The sequence below is a fragment of the Saccopteryx leptura genome, chromosome 13 (assembly GCF_036850995.1).
Source record: "Saccopteryx leptura isolate mSacLep1 chromosome 13, mSacLep1_pri_phased_curated, whole genome shotgun sequence".
NCBI classification, from domain to species: Eukaryota; Metazoa; Chordata; class Mammalia; order Chiroptera; family Emballonuridae; genus Saccopteryx; species Saccopteryx leptura.
In genome coordinates this window covers 49111661-49131443 of record NC_089515.1, presented here as the reverse complement: position 1 = coordinate 49131443, position 19783 = coordinate 49111661, and the positions used below count along the sequence as shown (strand labels likewise).

The 19783-nt window shown below is 54.5% G+C and overlaps 1 protein-coding gene and 1 non-coding gene across 2 annotated transcripts in view; one reads left to right on the top strand and one right to left on the bottom strand.

The window, feature by feature from the left end:
• The first annotated feature begins 2528 nt into the window (after positions 1-2528).
• Positions 2529-19783, top strand: part of FAM174B (family with sequence similarity 174 member B) — a 32975-nt gene continuing 15720 nt past the window's right edge. Inside the window, exon 1 of the mRNA XM_066355340.1 lies at positions 2529-3029. Within this exon, the coding sequence (XP_066211437.1) occupies positions 2707-3029 (323 nt within the window). The 5' untranslated portion in view covers positions 2529-2706. The remainder of the gene's footprint in view (positions 3030-19783) is intronic.
• Positions 6896-6971, bottom strand: TRNAA-UGC (transfer RNA alanine (anticodon UGC)). Its single transcript has one exon. It is a non-coding gene; the product is annotated as a tRNA-Ala (tRNA).

The following is a 19783-nucleotide window of genomic DNA, read 5'->3' as shown; positions in this document are numbered from 1 at the left end:
ATTGGACTTGGAAGCAGGTCCTTCCCCACTTGAGTCTTCAGGTGAGACCCCAGCCCCAGCTGGCACGTTGACTGACCCCTTGTGAAAGGCCCTGAAGCAGATGGCTCAGCTAAGCTATGCTCAGATTCCTGACCCACACCAACTATGAGATAATGTATGTGTGCTGTTTTAAACCTTAAAGTTTTGGGGTGAGCCTGATCAGGCGGTGGCGCAGTGGATAGAGCGTCGGACTGGGATGCAGAGGACCCAGGTTCGAGACCCCGAGGTCGCCGGCTTGAGCGCGAGCTCATCTGGTTAGAGCAAAAGCCCACCAGCTTGAACCCAAGGTCGCTGGCTCCAGCAAGGGGTTACTTGGTCTGCTGAAGGCCTACGGTCAAGGCACATATGAGAAAGCAATCAGTGAACAACTAAGGTGTCACAATGTGCAACAAAAAACTAATGATTGATGCTTCTCATCTCTCTCTGTTCCTTTCTGTCTGTCCCTGTCTATCTCTCTCTCTCTGACTCACTCTCTGTCTCTGTAAAAACAATAAGCAAAAAAAAAAAAAGTTTTGGGGTGATTTTTTAAGGCAGTAATGGCAAACCAATGTACTCTACTGTCTGGATTTAGCTGTCTCTTTCTTTTTTTTTTTTTTTTCCTTCATTTTTTCGAAGCTGGAAACGGGGAGGCAGTCAGACAGACTCCCGCATGCACCCGACTGGGATCCACCCAGCACGCCCACCAGGGGGCGATGCTCTGCCCATCTGGAGCATTGCTCTATTGCAACCAGGGCCATTCTAGCTCCTGAGGCAGAGGCCACAGAGCCATCCCCAGCGCCCGGGCCATCTTTGCTCCAATGGAGCCTTGGCTGCGGGAGGGGAAGAGAGAGACAGAGAGGAAGGAGAGGGGGAGCGGTGGAGAAGCAGATGGGCGCCTCTCCTGTGTGCCCTGGCCGGGAATCGAACCCGGGACTCCTGCACGCCGGGCCGACGCTCTACCGCTGAGCCAACCGGCCAGGGCCTAGCTGTCTCTTTCTTTAGCAGGTCCAAAAGCCAGCTGTTTCAGGTCACCGAGTCCTTGTCTTGTGTGTTTGCCTGTTTACCCAACACTGGACAGCTTCCTGTCTGAAGCCATTACCAGGGTGAAGGATGGAACCCCAGGCCCTCAGTGTACGCACTTTCTAGTGTGCCAGGAAGGCCCTCTGTCTCTCCATCAAATCCCACCTTCGGACCTCACACTAGGACCTTCACTTTCCCATCGTCTAGCTTCCTAATCAGGCAGCCAAGCAGAGATTCCCTGGGATCTGAATCTTCAGCCTGGGAAGGAGACTGTTAGTCCCTGTCCTCGGTGAACTGTGAACGCAGAAGCACACATTCCAGTCCAGATCATGAGCAGACGTGTGCAAGATGCCTGAATTACTGAAGCCATGAGATAAAAAAAACTCTTTTTGACAGAAAGAGGGAAATTGGGGAGATACCGAAATACATGCAAGGGATGCAACCTGCGTCACCCTAGCACAGGGGTCGGGAACCTTTTTGGCTGAGAGAACCATGAACGAACGCCACATTTTAAAATGTAATTCTGTTAGAGCCATATAACGACCCAGGTACCTTAAGCATTATCCAATAAAAATTTGTTGTTGTCCCAGAGGACAGCTGTGAATGGCTCCAGCCACCTGCAACCATGAACATGAATGGTAGGAAATGAATGGATTGTAATACATGAGACTGTTTTATTTTATTTATTTATTTTTTCTTTTAGTGAGAGTGACAGACAGGGACAGACAGGAAGGGAGAGAGATTAGAAACATCAACTCACTTTTTGTGTGTGTGTGTGTGACAGAGACAGAGAGAGGGACAAATTGGGACAGACAGGAAGTGAGAGAGATTAGAAGCATCAATTCTTTGTTGCAGCACCTTAGTTGTTCATTGATTGCTTTCTCATATGTGCCTTGACCATGAGGCTACAGCAGAGCAAGTGACCCCTTGCTCAAGCTGGTGAGCCTTGCTCAAACCAGATGAGCCTGCGCTCAAGCTGGCAACCTCAGGGTTTTGAACCTGGGTCCCAGTCTGATGCTCTATCCACTGCACCACTGCCTGGTCAGGCTGTTTTATATTTTTAACGTTATTATTTTTTTATTAAAGATTTGTCTGCGAGCCAGATGCAGCCATCAAAAGAGCCACATCTGGCTCGCGAGCCATAGGTTCCCGACCCCTGCCCTAGCGGCTTCAGTTTTCTCTTCCGTGAAATGGGGTTTACCTCCAGGTCGCATAGCCTTGGACCCTCACTCTGGTACAACCTGGATTGCTGTGAGCTGGTTCTCCGGGTCCTAAGTCAACTATTTCACGAGACTAGCAATTACTTGTCTCCGAAAGGGATTGCAGAATTAAATGACATAAAACGGAAACTGCAGCACAGAGCCTGCACAAGGAGTCCTAGGTCCTCAGGGTGATTGGGGCCGCGGGTGAGCAGTGCGAAGCCCGCAACCCGGCCTAGTGGCCTGCCCCGCCCACGTGGGGCCGCGGCGGGTCGAATGACTCGGTGTAACGTGTTGGCAGCGGCAGCGGCGGCGGCGGCGGCGGCGCGGGCTCTTCCGGGCGCCGCAGTTTCCTGCCAAGAACCGCGCAGCCGCCTCGGCCGCGAGAGTCCCGGGTGCAGGCCTCCGCGCGGGTGCGGGAGCCGGGCTCAGCCGCGCGCCTGTCCGCCCCGCGCCGCCCGCCCGCACCATGCGCGCCGCGCCTCTGGCGCCGCTGCTGCTGCTGCTGCTCGCGCTCCTCTCCGCGCCCGCCGCCCGCGCCCGCCGTGCCCAGCCAGCCGCGGCGCTGCAGCCCGAGCACCCGCCGCCCGGCCCACGGCCTGCGAACACCACCCGGACCGGGTCTGCGGAGGCGGCGGCGGCAGGCGGCGGCAGCTCCAATAGCAGCGGCGACGCCCTGGTCACCCGCATCTCCAGCCTGCTCCGCGACCTGCCCACCCTGAAGGCGGCCGTGATCGTGGCGTGCGCCTTCACCGCTTTCCTCATCGCCTGCCTGCTGCTGCGCGTCTTCAGGTGGGTCCAGTTGTCCCCTTCCCGGGCAGGTCCACCTGCACCCGCTACCGGCTGTTACCCGGCCGCCGCGCCACCTGGGCGCACAGATGCTTTAAGTGCGCGGCTCTGTGCCACCCTGCCCTGGGGTGCTCCATCAACCCGGCTTCCTCCGCTGCCCCGTGGCGGTGCGCTCGCTTGGTTTTCCTGGTAACATTTTCGGAATTTTTCCTCTTTTAACTACATACACATAACATAAATATTGGATTTCTTCGAACTCTCTGTTAATGCTTAACACTAACAGTAGCTCTCTGAATTTTGATAACGTTACACGGAATTTATTTATATACCCGTTTCACAGATGAAAAAATTTACCGCGTAAAGTCTGTGGCAGAGGTGGAATTCTGTGCTCGACTGACTTCAAGCTTGCCCACCTTGCTAACCCTCGTGTGAGGTCCTTCTTCTGAGGCTCCCTCACCCCCAACCCGCCTGTCCCCTCTTCCTTGTGCAGTGTCTAGCACGTGGAGATGTCTGCAGGACACCTGTTGGGAGCTGGGCTTCAGGATGCTTGGTGACTTGGGGGCCTCGGTATTTTCTGTGAGTGGGGGACAGACAGCTGTGCTCTGCTCCTGCCTGACTGGGCTGGTCTAATGAAGATTCCATGGGCATGAGGGATCCTGGAGAGGACTTAGGTTGCTTCAGTTCAGGGAGAAAGTGCTTGGGAAGTTGGGAAGGATGCCCGTGATCCTGGAGTAGGGAGAGGGAGAGAGCTGCAGTGGATACACAGAGTGTGTTTTCCCCTAATGCCCGGGAAATCCTGCCTTTGTAGGAAATGAACCAGATGTGTCCTCCTACTCCCGCAGGCCCCAAGTATGTGTGTGTGTGTGTGTGTGTGTGTGTGTGTGTGTGATTATTCACTGCCCATTCGCTTCCCTTCAGGTGTACACAGAGTGCTGGGGTTTTGATCAGCTGCGGGAGGTGTGGGGCCGGGGCTTGTTCTCCCTGTGGGATCATTCTCCAGGGCAGGAGCAGAGACCCGACCTGGAAGGGAAGGGTGGGGATTTGCCTAGAGGTTTGCTGTAGTTGTGCTGTGACTTTGAGTCCAGGTGTTTTCTTTTGGGTCTGTAGGAGTAAGTGCCAGTGCATCTAAGAAAATGGAAGAAGGGGGAACTATGGTCCCCCCATCCACCCACCATCCTGTGCCCTGGCGTAGGCCACGCTGTTCCTCACTGTGCTGGTTGGTCCCTTTCACGTGGGAATTGAATTGTCCCCGTTTTCCCCACCCTCCCACCTCTGCTTACAAACCTCAGTGGCTCCTAGTGGCCGTTACCTGGGCATGGCAATTGGGGCCTTTACAAACTGACGCCTGCGCCCCCTGCAGCCACCAGCCCTTCCAAGCCTCCTCTCTGTCTCTCCGTCCCTCGCTTCTTTTCCTGCGCTCTGCAGATTGTGCTTCCCCGCTCCTGGGCTGGGCACCCTGCTCCGCACCTGCCCTGACTGCACGCAGCCGCCGCGGCCCAGCGCCCATGCGTCTTCCTCCGTGTAGTTCTCCTGCACATCCGGGTGAGGCCGTGGCTCCCTTTCCTGGCCGCCCCGGGCCCCAGCCTTGTTCATCCTCCTTAGGGCCCCGCTCCCGCCCTGCTGGCTGGCTGGCTGGCTGGCTGGCTGGGGTTGGTGTCCAGCTCCCATACTTAGGGACAGCCATGGCCGGTGTCTCCTTACCCCTCGCTGGCCTTCAGCGGAGGCTCCCTTATCCTTGACCTATTCCCTGATGGTTCAGTTGGAGTGAGTGTGGATGCCCTACAGCCATTCTGGGCCTGGAGCTTTGCAACATTGAGCTCAAAATAGGCTGCCGAGCCCAGAAGGTGGTGTACTTTTCAAGAAGGTATTTGAACTATTTTGCCAGTCTGCTCCTTATTATCCAGGAGTGGGGGAGAAAGGCAGCAGCATGCGGCCAGATGTGAGGGCTCTGGGAGGCAGGTTTGAATGGGGGCGCGGCACCGGGGCGGGCAGGGACAGGTCCCCTTCGGGTCCCCTTCAGCCTGGGTGCGAAGTGTTGGGAGAGCGCTCTGACTTCACAGAGGAGCCGGTGTGGATGTCGTCTGCCTCTTCCACCCAGGAAGGCAGTCTCTTTGGGGTGGGTTTGCAGGATGACAGCTGCCACCCCGGTCTCTGATGTGGAGAGGAACATCCGGCATTTCCAGCTGGGAAGGGCCTGGATAGCACACAGACCCATGTGCTCCGTGGCAGAGGGGGAAGTTGTGTCCCGGGGTGTGGATTGGCTCATCTGTCCGATGGTAGAACGCTGGACAAGCCTGTGGCTGAGGCAGCCTCAGTGCCCTGTGGCACTGCTAGGTGGTCCGCGCTGTGGCCTGGCCCCCTTTCTGCGGTCCTCTGCGGGCTCAGTCCCCCGGGGGGCGGCCTTCACCCTGGTGCCCTCTCCCCGCTTCCCAGCAGGCAGGTGCCACTCCTGCCTGGTCTGCCCCCGTCACCCTGAGGCTGTCTCACCTGTGCCCGCGGCCCTTTCACCCACGGAAGCCTCCCGCCTGCCCGTGCCCCCGCCCACCCCGATTCCCTGCTTACTCTGAACCACCACCATTGCCTCCGGGCTGGTGCTCCTGCCACCAACCTTGTCCTGGCTCCCACTCTCCCCTCTTCTCAGCCTGTGGGCGAGCTGGCTCTTCAGGTCCCCGGGCTCACCTCCCTCCTGAGCCCCTGTCTTGGCTCTGCGCCCAGCTCCAACCCTCCTGGGCCCCCAGGGGTTCTCGGGAGGTAGTGTGTGGCTTCAGGCCTGCAGGTCCTGCCCTGCTTTGACCCTGGCTGGGAGCTCCCTGCTGTTTGTCCCCCTGAGCTGTCTCCAGTGGGAGGCCTCCCCCGCCGGGGCCCCCCCGCGCTCCAGAGCACACTGGAGTTCTGAGTTTCCTACCCGGAGTCAGGAGTGTCACTGAATATGCCCCTTTGCCACGGGAGGCAGAGGGCTCTGGAGAGCAGGGCTGGGCCTTAGTCATTGGCGTCTCTCTAACACCTACTTGTGGCTCCAGGCACAAGCTGGCATCTAATAAAGATATTTTTAGCAAACGAATGTTGAACTTCTGGGTAGTTTGCATTGCTGACAGCTGGCCCATGGCCGACACCTGTGAGGTCGGAGTTTGTTTGCATGGTGGCCTTTCCCTTTCTTAACAATGTAGATAGGGAGGAGTAAGTGCAGGGTTACTGTGTATAAAGCGGCAGTCCTAGCCCATTGGTCTTCTTTCCCTGAAGGAGTCACTTGGCTGGACAACGGAAAACAATATGGATCCCGGAAACGTAAAATTAGAAGCAAAGATTGTGAATTGTAGTGAAAAAAAAAGTATATATCTTTAATCAAGCAATTCTGTTCCTAAGGCACAGATGGTTTTCACTGTGATACATATTCTTTGCTATGCTAATTTTATTAATTTGGCAAAGATGCACGGGCAGTGAAATGCAGAGCAGGTGTAGCTGACGGCGGAAAGGTTTCGATAACCTGAGTATCCGACAGTTGGGCACTGGTTAGTTACAGCAGGGGTCGGGAGCCTTTTTGGCTGAGAGAACCATGAATGCCACATATTATTATTATTATTTTTTGTATTTTTCTGAAGCTGGAAACGGGGAGGCAGTCAGACAGACTCCCGCATGCGCCCAACCGGGATCCACCCGGCATGCCCACCAGGGGGTGGTGCTCTGCCCATCCGGGGCATCGCTCTGTTGCAACCAGAGACACTCTAGTGCCTGAGGCAGAGGCCATGGAGCCATCCTCAGCGCCCGGGCCATCCTTGCTCCCATGGAGCCTTGGCTGTGGGAGGGGAAGAGAGAGACAGAGAGGAAGGAGAGGGGGAGGGGTGGAGAAGCAGATGGGTGCTTCTCCTGTGTGCCCTGGCCGGGAATCGAACCCGGGACTTCTGCATGCAGGGCCGACGCTCTACCACTGAGCCAACCAGCCAGGGCCGAACGCCACATATTTTAAAATGTAATTCCATGAGAGCCATACAATGACCTGTGTCCATTACGCATTATCCAATAAAAATTTGATGTTGTCCCGGAGGACAGCTGTGATTGGCTCCAGCCACCCGCAACCGTGAACATGAGCGGTAGGAAATGAATGGATTGTAATACATGAGAATGTTTTATATATATATATTTTTTTTTATAGAGACAGTGAGTCAGAGAGAGGGATAGACAGGGACAGACAGACAGGAATGGAGAGAGATGAGAAGCATCAATCATTAGTTTTTCGTTGCGTGTTGCAACACCTTAGTTGTTCATCGATTGCTTTCTCATATGTGCCTTGACCATGGGCCTTCAGCAGACCAAGTAACCCCTTGCTGGAGCCAGTGACCTTGGGTCCAAGCTTGTGGGCTTTTGCTCAAACCAGATGAGCCCGCGCTCAAGCCAGCGACCTTGGGGTCTCGAACCTGGGTCCTCCGCATCCCAGTCCGATGCTCCATCCACTGCGCCACCGCCTGGTCAGGCATGTTTTATATTTTTAACGTTATTATTTTTTTTATTAAAGATTTGTCTGCAAGCCAGATGCAGCCATCAAAAGAGCCACATCTGGCCTGCGAGCCATAGGTTTCTGACACCTGGGCTACAGAAATTATGGTGACCCTTACAGAGGAATACTGTGTAGCTGTTAAAAATGATGGTGTCACTAGAATGCTCATTATATTTATTGTTGAGTAGAACAGGTTATAACACACATGTTCAGTATGAGCTCATATAAATAAATGATACATGTGAATGTTCAAAAAAATCTACAGTATGTATGTGCATGTATGTGTACACATGAATGTGTAGGTTATTTATTGCATCTTTATGATTCATGAGATATCCCTATATTGTCGGAGTTTCCTTACCATGGACATCTGTTCATTATTTCTCTCCCTGTCTGTGCACTCGGTTCCTCGTTCACCCTGGGGGAGACCTCCCGAGGGCCTGCATGATGGCATCTGGGGTGTACAGCTGGGAGGGGGACTCCTGGGGTCCCGGGTGCACAGACTGGATTTCCTTGCGTATTTACCAGTTTACCATCCCATCTGCAATGCCTGTGGGTTCTCATATCCTCCCATCATATCGAGGACTTGTCGGCACAGTCAGGCTTGCTAAGGTTTTCCAACCAAATAAATGGGTGTGATTGGGTATCACATTGCTTTGTTTTGCATGTCCCCATTTTCTTTTTTTTAAGTTTTTTTATAGTGACAGAGAGAGGGATAGACAGGGACAGATAGACAGGAAAGAGAGAGATGAGAAGCATCAATCATTAGTTTTTCGTTGCGACGCCTTAGTTCATTGATTGCTTTCTCATATGTGCCTTGACCATGGGCCTTCAGCAGACCGAGTAACACCTTGCTTAAGCCAGCGACCTTGGGTCCAAGCTGGTGAGCTTTTGCTCAAACCAGATGAACCCGCGCTCAAGCTAGTGACCTCGGGGTCTCGAACCTGGGTCTTCCGCATCCCAGTCTGACGCTATATCCACTGCGCCACCACCTGGTCAGGCGTGTCCCCATTTTCTATTGAGGTTGAGTAGCCATGTCTTTCCATACTTACTAATCCGTAAGATTTCCCCACCTGCAGAATCGTTTATACCTTTTCTCATGTATTTCAATCATTAAACACAAGTATTTTAAGACGAGACAAAATTGGAAGGAGGGAAAGGCAGTTTGGAGGCAGAGGCCCTTTGATGGGAGTGTGTGTGTGAGTGTGTGTGTGTGAGTGTGTGTGTGTGAGTGTGCGTGAGTATGTGTGTGTGTGTGTGAGTGTGTGTGTGTGTATGAGTGTGTGTGAGTGTGTGTGTGTGAGTGTGCGTGTGTGAGTGTGCGTGTGAGAGTGTGTGTGTGTGAGTGTGTGTATGAGTGTGTGTGTGAGTGTGTGTGTGAGTGTGTGTGTGTGAGTGTATATGAGTGTGTGTGTGTGTGTGAGTGTGTGTGTGAGAGTGTGTGTGTGTGAGTATGTGTGTGTGTGTGTGTGTATGAGTGTGTGTGTGTGTGTGTGTGTGTGTGCGCTACACTCCTACACTCCCAGGTCGCTCAGCTCACTGTGAAGCCTTCTGTCCCCTCAACCCTTCGTGTCTGTTCCTTGATGTGTTTCTGAGAGCTGGAAGGCTGTCTCTAGGGAGGAGAAAACTTCAGTTCCTCCCGTTTTTGAGGTCGGTATGTTGGCTGGGTTAGCATGGACCCAGTGGCAGCTGTTCCCCGTGTTTGTCCCGGGGCTCTGTTACCCTTTGAGACGGGGGAGGGAGGGTCGCATTTTACTCTCAGGTGTCTTGCAAACAAGATGGCGGCAGTCAGAAACTCCCAGCTGACGCCACGACTCCCCTTTTCTTCCCGGGGAACCTTTCCCCCGGTCTCGGCGAGTCTCCCAGCTCCCCTGCCGGGGCCACCTTTCCCCCGATCTCCGTTGGCCGTGTGCCCAGCCACCTCTTATTTCAAAAGCTCTGTCAAGCCCTCTTATCTGAAAGGAGGGTTTGTTTTGGTGCTTCCTGGGGGAGGGCGGGGAAGCCGGACTCTAGGTGATCTGACATCGCCCAGCTGTCGCCGCCACATCCTGCTGATGTTGGGAGCGCAGAAGCTGAGCTGCTTTGCTCAGCCATGCCTTAGAAAGGAACGGAAACTTTCCTGCTTAGCCTGGAAGTCCCGAAGCTCCCATTTCTGTGGATTGACATTTATAATAAGAATAAAAGTTAAGAGGAAATAGCCTGGCCAGGTGGTGGCACGGTGGATACAGTGTTGGACTGAGATGCAGAGGACTCGGGTTCGAAACCCCGAGGTCGCCGGCTTGAGCATGGGCTCATCAGTTTGAGAGTGGGGTTGCTGGCTCGATCGTGGGATCATAGACATGATCCCATGGTCGCTGGCTTGAGCCCAAGGTTACTGGCTTGAGCAAGGGGCCACTCACTCTGCTGTAGCCCCCCCCCCCCCCGTCAAGGCACATATGAGAAAGAAATCAATGAACAACTAAGGTGCCACAACGAAGAATTGATGCTTCTCATCTCTCTCCCTTCCTGTCTGTCTGTCCCTATCTGTCCTTCTCTCTGTCTCTCTCATTATCTCTGTTCCCCCTCCTCCCCCCCAAATGTTAAGAGAAAATAGAAAAGCTTGGTACCATTAGGATTTGGGGAAAGTTACCATTCTGAAATGTGTTCAGTTATTGCTCATTAGTATATCAGTATTATTTTAATAAATAGGGGCTTGGGGCAGAGCCATGGTTAGACAGCCCAGTCCCTGTCCTTGACATTAAAAAAAAATTTATTTATTAGTTTTAGAGAAAAGAGAGAGAAGTGGAGGAGGACCAGGAAGCATCAATTCCCATATGTGCCTTAACCAGGCAAGCCCAGGGTCTTGAACCGGCAACCTCACTTGATACTTATTTTTCTGGGGTGCAGGGAGGACGAAACCCACGCTCATTGGTGGGTGTAGAGCAGAAGAAGTCCATGGTGAAGGCCATGGGCAAGGCTGTCAGGACTGGGAGGGTGCAGGGCCTTATAACCTCTCAGGTGTTGGGTTTCTTTGCATTCAGAACTCCCCTGACCTCCTTCCGTTCACCCATTGTTCAGGTGAGGAGACTGAGGCCTAGAAATGGAAAGGGCTTGTTAAGGTCCCCTAGTAAGTTTGTAGGAAAAGTCAGACTGAAGCCCAGAGGTTCTGACACTCAGCTTGTCCTTTCTGGGCCTTCAAGATGCGGTGGGCTGGGTTTTGAAATGGACCAGCTGGGTGTCCTCAGTGCCCAGCCAAGGACCTAGGAGAAAACATGGCTGAATGGCTCATTCTTCTCCGTGTGTTAATGAGACCTGCTGTGAATGTCGAGGCTGCCTCTGGGAACACACTACAGGCACAGGAGCTTCCAGTTCAGTCTGGGAGACAGGATGATACCCTGCGATGATGCTACTGGTAGACAAGAAGCAATCCAGTCCACCTGGGGGAGTGATGTGATGTATCCAAAGCAACACTAGCCTGACCAGGAGGTGGCGTAGTGGATAGAAAGAACACCAACCTGGGATGCTGAGGACCCAGGTTTGAAACCCCGAGGTCGGCCCTGGCCGGTTGGCTCAGCAGTAGAGCGTCGGCCTGGCGTGCAGTAGTCCTGGGTTCGATTCCCGGCCAGGGCACACAGGAGAAGCGCCCAACTGCTTCTCCACCCCTCCCCCTCTCCTTCCTCTCTGTCTCTCTCTTCCCCTCCCGCAGCCGAGGCTCCATTGGAGCAAAGATGGCCCGGGCGCTGGGGATGGCTCTGTGGCCTCTGCCTCAGGTGCTAGAATGGCTCTGGTTGCGACAGAGCGACGCCCCGGATGGGCAGAGCATCATCCCCTGGTGGGCATGCTGGGTGGATCCCGGTCGGGCGCATGCGGGAGTCTGTCTGACTGCCTCCCCGTTTCCAGCTTCGGAAAAATGAAAAAAAAAAAAGAAACCCCAAGGTCGAGGGCTTGAGCGTGAGATCATCAACGTGAGCCTATGGTTGCTGGCTTACGTCTAAGGTCACTGGCTTGAGCAAGGCATCACTGGTTCGGCTGGAGTCCCCCAGTCAGGGCAGGTATGAGAAGCAATCAGTGAACAGATAAAACGACACAACTACGAGCCAACATTTCTCATCTTTCTCCCTTCCTATCTGTCTGTCTCTCTCTTGCTAAAAAAGAAAATAAATTTAAAAGAGCAGCGCTAAGTAAGCTGTTAAAGGAAGGGGCCCAAGGGCTTTGGCTGGGTACAGAATGACCTAGGAAGGCAGATAGGAAGGAGGAGGGACAGGACTTGAGAGGGTTTGAAGAAAAACAGGTTCTTCTAGGACCCAGTGGGCCAAGCAGGTTTTGCTGTGAGTAGGGTTTAAGCAATTGATCACTTGTAATCATGATGATGTCAGTAATAATAGCAACTGTTATTTTTATTTTTTGGCAGAGACAGTGAGAGGGACAGATAGGGACAGACAGACAGGAAGGGAGAGAGATGAGAAACATCAATTCTTCATTGTGATTCCTTGGTTGTTCATTGATTGCTTTCTCATATGTGCCTTGACCACCGGGGCTACAGCAGACCGAGTGACCCCTTGCTCGAGCCAGCGACCTTGGGCTCAAGCTGGTGAGCCTTGCTCAAACCAGATGAGTCCGCGCTCAAGCTGGCGACCTTGGGGTCTCGAACCTGGGTCCTCCACATCCCAGTCTGACGCTCTATCCACTGCGCCACCGCCTGGTCAGGCAGCAACTGTTATTTATTAAGTTCTTACTGTGTACCAGTCTCTGTGCTAAGGATTTTGGGCATTCCCTCATTCTCATGACGGGCATGCTGTTGGACCCCCATTTTACGGGTGAGTAGATCAAGACGCAGAGGTCTGAAGTGTCTTGCTCAAGGCCATGGGGTGGGGAAGGGCAGGAGTCTGACTTCTGGTCCAGCACGCTCGCCCCTTCTCCTGGTGCAGTGGGATTTTGGAAGACATGACCTTCAACTGGAGACTTCTGGGGTTTGTGGGGTCAGAGGAGCAAGCGGAAGATTTGAAATAATCAAAGGGCTACTTTAGATACAGGAGGCTTGGTGAGACCTGTGGAAGGTGCTGGAAGCACCAGGAGTCAGGGCTGGAGGCCTGAGTGGAGAGAGAGGAAGAAGAGGACAGTGTGAGGAAGGGCCTGAAGAGGGGTCCGTGGTGACGGGGACGGGCAGTCAAGGTCGAAGGAGGCTTACAGGGGGACAATGATGGACCGGTGAAATTGGCTCGTGGAAATGCCAGCCACGCAGCTGAACATGTGGGTTTGAGGTAGACAGTCAGGGAGCTTCTGCTGAGAGGTAACTGTCCCCGAAGTGGGGGTCCTGGTGGCAAGAACCGACATGTAGCAGGGACAAGTAGATCCCTTATGATGTGTGTCCCAGAGCACAGTCACACCACAGTTTCCAGGCTATGTTGGGGCCCCTGGGTCCACCGAAGAGCCCGTCTTGGTCATCTCGTTGCTGCCCTTGAACCAAGGGAGTTACCCCAGAGGCTTTCTTTCCTTTAAGACCCCTCTTCCTTGTTCTAAGCCCTACCTTCCTCTAAGCCCCACCTTCCTCATGCTAAGCCCTCCCTCCTCCCCCTAAGCCCTCCCTCCTCCCCCTAAGCCCTCCCCCCCACCCTAAGCCCTCCCCCCCACCCTAAGCCCTCCCCCTCCCCCTAAGCCCTCCCCCCACCCTAAGCCCTCCCTTCCTCACCCTAAGCCCTCCCCCTCCCCCTAAGCCCTCCCCCTTCCTCACTCTAAACCCCGCCTTTCTCACACTAAGCCCCGCCTTTCTCACTCTAAGCCCCGCCTTTCTCACACTAAGCCCCGCCTTTCTCACACTAAGCCCCGCCTTCCTCATGCTAAGCCCTCCCTCCTCCCCCTAAGCCCTCCCCCTTCCTCACTCTAAGCCCCGCCTTTCTCACTCTAAGCCCCGCCTTCCTCACCCTAAAGCACCGCTTTCCTCACTGACACGTCACAGAAACAAACAACCCAGCCCTTGGCAAACACATTCGGGAGCTGGAATAACAGGTCTCGGGGCATTGCTGTGACCCTATTTCATGTGGCTCCTCAAACAGTTCAAACTCGGGGTAGGATGACTTTGTCTTAGAAGGGTGAGGGCTGGGTCTGTCCCTCTGGCACTGAGAGAGGGAAAGAGAAACAAGGGTGGGGCAGAGGGAGGTGCAACACTGGAGTGTGGTGGGGAAAAGCCCTAAAAATCGTGGTTGAGCTTTTTGGGGTTGCCTGGCCCATGCTGTGTGATTCTGTATGAAGCATAAGCCCCAGTGGACACACTGTGTGTGGTGTGCTGGGCGCAGGTGTTGGGGTCAGTCAACATGGCACCACTTTGTCATCCTGAGGGGACAGTGCCCAAGAGAGTGGGAGCAGCTAGGTTGTATAAAGGGCGGCCAGTCCCCTGTCATCGTAAACGAGCCGCTGAGAACTGCTGTAGGGAGACCCAGCTGAATGTGTGTCACTCCATTTCTGTGGGTTCACGGCTTTTAGCTGAGTTATTTGGTGTCACTCACGCTTGGTTCTCATGACCAATGCCCATGGCCAGGAGACTTGAGTCAGAGGTTGTGAACTGATGGCCCCTCGATAGCTTTTTTGTTTTGTTTTGTTCTGCACAGTGGTTTTAACAACTGAAGTTGAGAACACAAAGAAATTGGGAGTCTTCAAATCAAAATCTAGATCTCCCATTTTTCTTGACTAGTGGAAATGTTTGGAAACCTGGGGCCTCTGTTCCCAGTGACGGCAACGTGCGGAAGTTGGTGGCTTCCATCCCTTCTCCGGGCCTGCGAAGCACCACTCCTTGTATCTCTTTGACTTGGGGACAGAAAGATGACAGCCAGATGGCCAGACATCACCTGTTTGCACTAATGTTTATGTCACATCAGGCCCACATCACTGGTTCTCTGTGCTTATGGGCTCTGGGACAGTTGAGCCTTTGACCTAGTGTTTTGAGTCATTTCCCTTGACTGGGCGCTGGTCCTGGAGCGGAGGGGCCGCAGCGTGGCGGGGAGGGGACAGCCCCAGGACAGGGGGAAGGTGTGATGACGCCGCTGGAAGGCTGCCGGACACCCGTGTTCTGGAAGGCTTGGCGGGAGCGTGTTCGACAGGCGTAGAGGGTGGGTGAGCTCACTCAGAGGCACTGAGACCGAGGAGTTGCAGAGCGAGATCTAAGCCCCAGTCTCTGGACATGCTGTCTCTCCGTCTGACCACCACACCCTCGAAGTGAACTTCCAATTGCAAGCTAACCTTTATGGGCTTGTTTTGTTTTGTATCTCTTTGTGGGCAGGGCAAGGAAGGAAGGTCTCTCTCCAAGCTGGTCAGCTGAGCTCCGCTTCCTCTGCCTGTGTTTTTGTATAAACGGTGCCTGCCCGCCCAGCGTTCACCAGAACCCGCTGCTGACCAGCTGTTGAGAGGGCCTCTGAGTAAACAAACCCCCTGGCTTTAGGATTGCATTTCAGAGCAAAAGAATTTTGGACTTCTCTGTCTTGTTAGAAATGTGTGCTTTGGCTCCAGTGGAAGGACCCTGTCTCTTGTAGAACGTCCCTGGTCTTGCTCGTCCCGCTGAAGCACAGCGTGGATGTTTATTTAAAACCCCCACTTGCCAGTACTTTGTGGAGGCCGCCTGGTGGGATGAGACCTGTGCCAGGGGAGAGGAACTGCCGCAGGGGCCATGCTGCAGGGGGCGTGCTGCAGGGGGTGTGCTGCAGGGGGCGTGCTGCAGGGGGCCGTGCTGCAGGGGGCCGTGCTGCAGGGGCCGTGCTGCAGGGGCCTGTGCTGCAGGGGGCGTGCTGCAGGGGGCCGTACTGCAGGGGGCCGTGCTGCAGGGGGCCGTGCTGCAGGGGGCGTGCTGCAGGGGGCGTGCTGCAGGGGGCCGTGCTGCAGGGGGCCGTACTGCAGGGGGCCGTGCTGCAGGGGGCGTGCTGCAGGGGGCGTGCTGCAGGGGGCCGTGCTGCAGGGGCCGTGCTGCAGGGGGCCGTGCTGCAGGGGGCCGTGCTGCAGGGGGCCGTGCTGCAGGGGGCCGTGCTGCAGGGGGCGTGCTGCAGGGGGCCGTGCTGCAGGGGGCGTGCTGCAGGGGGCCGTGCTGCAGGGGGCCGTGCTGCAGGGGGCGTGCTGCAGGGGCCGTGCTGCAGGGGGCCGTGCTGCAGGGGGCGTGCTGCAGGGGGCCGTGCTGCAGGGGGCGTGCTGCAGGGGGCGTGCTGCAGGGGGCCGTGCTGCAGGGGGTGGGCCAGCGGTCTCTTCTTTCTTGGTTTCCTGACTCTCCTCCTCCTTCTTCTGAGGGATAGTTTTTTTTTTGTTGTTGTTGTTTTTACAGAGACAGAGAGAGGGATAGATAGGGACAGACAGACAGGAACGGAGAGAGATGAGAAGCATCAATCATCAGTTTTTCGTTGGGACACCTTAGTTGTTCATTGATTGCTTTCTCATATGTGCCTTGACCGTGGGCCTTCAGCAGACCAAGTGACCCCTTGCTCCAGCCAGCAACCTTGGGTCCAAGCCGGTGAGCTTTGCTCAAACCAGATGAGCCTGTGCTCAAGCTGGTGACCTCGGGGTCTCAAACCTGGGTCCTCTGCATCCCAGTCTGACGCTCTATCTACTGTGCCACCGCCTGGTCAGGCTGAGAGATAGTTTTTGAAAGCCTCTCTCCTGCTATGCCCTCCCACCCCCATGCCCATGTACAGCTGCGGATACAGGCCTGTGTGTCGAAACGCTGGGTTGGTTGTTTTTTTGTTTTTTTATTTTTCTGATGTGAGAAGCAGGGTGGGGGAGGCAGACAGACAGACTCCTGCATGTGTCTGACTGGGATCCACCTGGCATGCCCACCAGGGGGCGATGTTTGGCCCTTTTGGGGCGTTGCTCCATTGCAACTGGAATCATTCTAGCGCCAGAGGCAAAGGTCACAAAGCCATCCTCAGCGCCCGGGCCAACACACTGGACCGATGCTCTACTGCTGAGCCAACTGGCCAGGGCCAACACTGGGTTTTGAACCAAAGTCTGACTCTTCCCCTGGGATCTTTCTAGAACCAGGTGCTTCTTCCTTCAGCTGCGTGCCTTTCTGGGTGAGGTGAGTGCTCTGTCCACAAGGCTGAGCCCCTGTCACCTGCAGGGACTCATGACCATGTAGCCTTGGCTTTCCTTTTCTTCCTTCCTTCCTTCCTTCCTTCCTTCCTTCCTTCCTTCCTTCCATCCATCCATCCATCCATCCATCCTTTCTCAGTGACAGAGAGTCAGAGAGAGGGATAGACAGGGACAGACAGACAGGAACGGAGAGATGAGAAGCATCAATCAGTTTTTTGTTGCGCGTTGCAACACCTTAGTTGTTCATTGATTGCTTTCTCATACGTGTCTTGACCGCAGGCCTTCAGCAGACCGAGTAACCCCTTGCTCAAGCCAGTGACCTTGGGTTGAAGCTGGTGAGCTTTTGCTTAAACCAGATGAGCCCGCGCTCAAGCTGGCGACCTCGGGGTCTCGAACCTGGGTCCTCCGCATCCCAGTCCGACGCTCTATCTACTGCGCCACTGCCTGGTCAGGCGGCTTTCCTTTTCACAGGCAGCCCTAGCAAAATATTTTATACTGTCACTGAGGCACTTTTATATGTGTGTTTTTTTGTTTCTAGAGCAGGGAAGAGTCCGGGGGTTTAAGAGAGTTTGAGGAACTGGGAAAATTATGCTTGTATGTGCCAGGTTTATTATCAAAATGTGGAAAGCCCCAAGATGGTGTTTATTATTACAGGGTGGTCTTGGCCCCCACTGTGCCTGCCTTCATTCCTTGGTGACCCTGCAACCCTGTCTTTAGACTGTGTGTGACAGAAAACCCGGCCCAGACTGGCTTTGGTGAAAAAGAGAGTGACTCTGTAGTTATCAGGGAGGGCTGGCTGCACAGGAAATTTGAAACTTGCCCCCATCCCCTTTCTGAGTGTCTGCAAGGGGCTTTCTAAGTGCTTGGGTGCACCGGACGACACCTTCTCTGACTTGCTCGTTCAGTTGTGTGTTGGGGGTGGGTGGCTTGGGCACACAGCTCGGTCAGGTCAGTGCAAGGGCAAGTCCTGCCTCTTTTATTTATTTATTTATTCATTTTTTAGAGAGGAGAGGGAGAGACAGAGAGAGAGAGAGAGAGAGAGAGAGGAGAGAGGGAGAGAGAGACAGGGGGAGGAGCTGGAAGCATCAACTCCCATATGTGCCTTGACCAGGCAAGCCCAGGGTTTCGAACTGGCAACCTCAGCATTTCCAGGTCGACGCTTTATCCACTGCGCCACCACAGGTCAGCAAGTCCTGCCTCTTTGCAAAGCCCGCCATCCCCTCGGGGCAGCCATGAATCACCCGGGTGAGATGGGGGCCGTTTTCCTGAGAAAGGTGTGGTGTGTGAGTCTGCGCAGGTGCGGAGCTGGACCCTGGTCTCGAGGGGGCGGGGAGGGCTGGTGTTCCTCGTGGCTTTATCTGGGTTTGCCTGTGACAATTGGAGCCATTTATGGGCTTACATGTCCCCCGTCCAGTATTGGAGATGGAATTGGTCAGGGGTTATAAATCATTCTGGGCAGGATGCAAAGATTTATTTTGTTCCTTTGCGGGGAAGCGGAGAGAACTCAAGAATCTGTTGATTGTATTTCTGGTTAGCAGTCACCGCCCTGCACAAAGCCTGCTTCCAAAATACTGTTGTCCCAGGGCCGCCGGGGAGGTGACTGGCTGTGCCCCTCCTGCCACCAGGCTGGGCGTCGGCATCGTGCTCTGTCCCCGTTCAGAATCCAAGCAGTCTCACACCCATCTCTCTCTCCCCCTCTCTCTCCCCCCCTCCCTCTCTGTGCACCTGTGATGAAAGCGGGGAGGACAGATCATTCTGTGATGAGACTTAGGGATCCTCAGGCTTTATAGCTAGTGGCTTTCTACCTTCTGAAGTCTCTACCCAAAGAACCCAAATGACTTATGGGAGTGCCCTGTGGTAAATCACACGAGGCAGGTAAGACGAGAGCGAGCTGACGTTGTGGAGAAGCTGTTAGGAAACTTTGGAAGTGAGTTTCTGTGTTCGTGTGCGAACTTACCGTTTCTGTGCGCTGCGGGCGGAGAGCTCTCTCTCTCTCTCTCTCTCTCTCTCTCTCTCTCTCTCTCTCTCTCTCTCGCACGCGTTTCTGACGTGGTCTCCGTCGGGCGCGGCGTACAGTCTGCAGGGAGTGCTTAGGGAATGCAATTCTCCGATGCCTCGTGGATGATTCTAGGGGTGCTGGCTGGTTCCCCATAGGTAGGATCGAATATACATAAGGAGGAGGGACAGTAGGGAAGACAAGGCATTTACTTGGGAGAGTTGAGGACAGTGGAGAAATAAATGCAGGCAGTATCAGTCGTCATAATAACAGCAGCTTTCCGAGTGGCACCGCGAAGGCTCCACTGTTTTCTGGTAAATGTCGCCTTCTTCCTGTGGAGAGACTGACACTGGAGAATGAAGGCCTTGTCTCAGCACTTTCCCTGGGGCTCACAGTGGCCTCCTGTTATTTCAGAAGGAAAAGCTTAGCGTGCTAACTCACTGGCCTCATAAATCCTCATGATGGATACAATATTGACTCCTTTTTTACAAGTCCTGGTCCTACCAGGGAGGCCGTAACACTTCCGTTTGCTTGTTATGTTTACTGACAGTCATGTTTGCTGAGAGCCTCCTGCGTTGAGGCTGGTGACATGCACCGTCTCGCTGGATCCCACCCTCGCCTGTGAGGGACAAATACTATTCTTGTCCCACTTACTTAGGGGGAGAGTGAGGCTTCGGGAGAGGAACTCACTTGCCCATGACCACACAGGGAGGAAGTGGCGAGGCCCTGACCCAGTCCCCCCCTGGGCAGACCACAGGGCAGTGCTCTTAACGCAGCAAATGCCACTGGGCCATGGAGCAGTGACCATGCAATACAGCATGGCTAGGACGAGGGTGAGGGTTGAGGGGTGGGGTGCCTCACTTGTGTGCAACTGCAGGGCTGGATTTTTTTTTTTTTTATTCAGTGAGAGGCAGGGAGGCAGAGAGACAGACTCCCACATGTGCCCTAACCTGGATCCACCCAGGAGGCCGCCTACCAAATGATTCTCTGCCCATCTGGGCTGCTGCTCCATTGCTCAGCAACTGAGCTATTCTAGTGCCTGAGGCCAAGGCCATGGAGCCATCCTCAGCACCTGGCACCAACTTTGCTTGAATCATTTGAGCCATGGCTGAGGGAGGGGAAGAGAGAGAGAGAGAGATGGGGGAAGGGGTGGGGGAGGGCGGGAGAAGCAGATGGTCGCTTCTCCTGTCTGCCCTACTGGCAATCGAACCTGGGACTTCCACACTC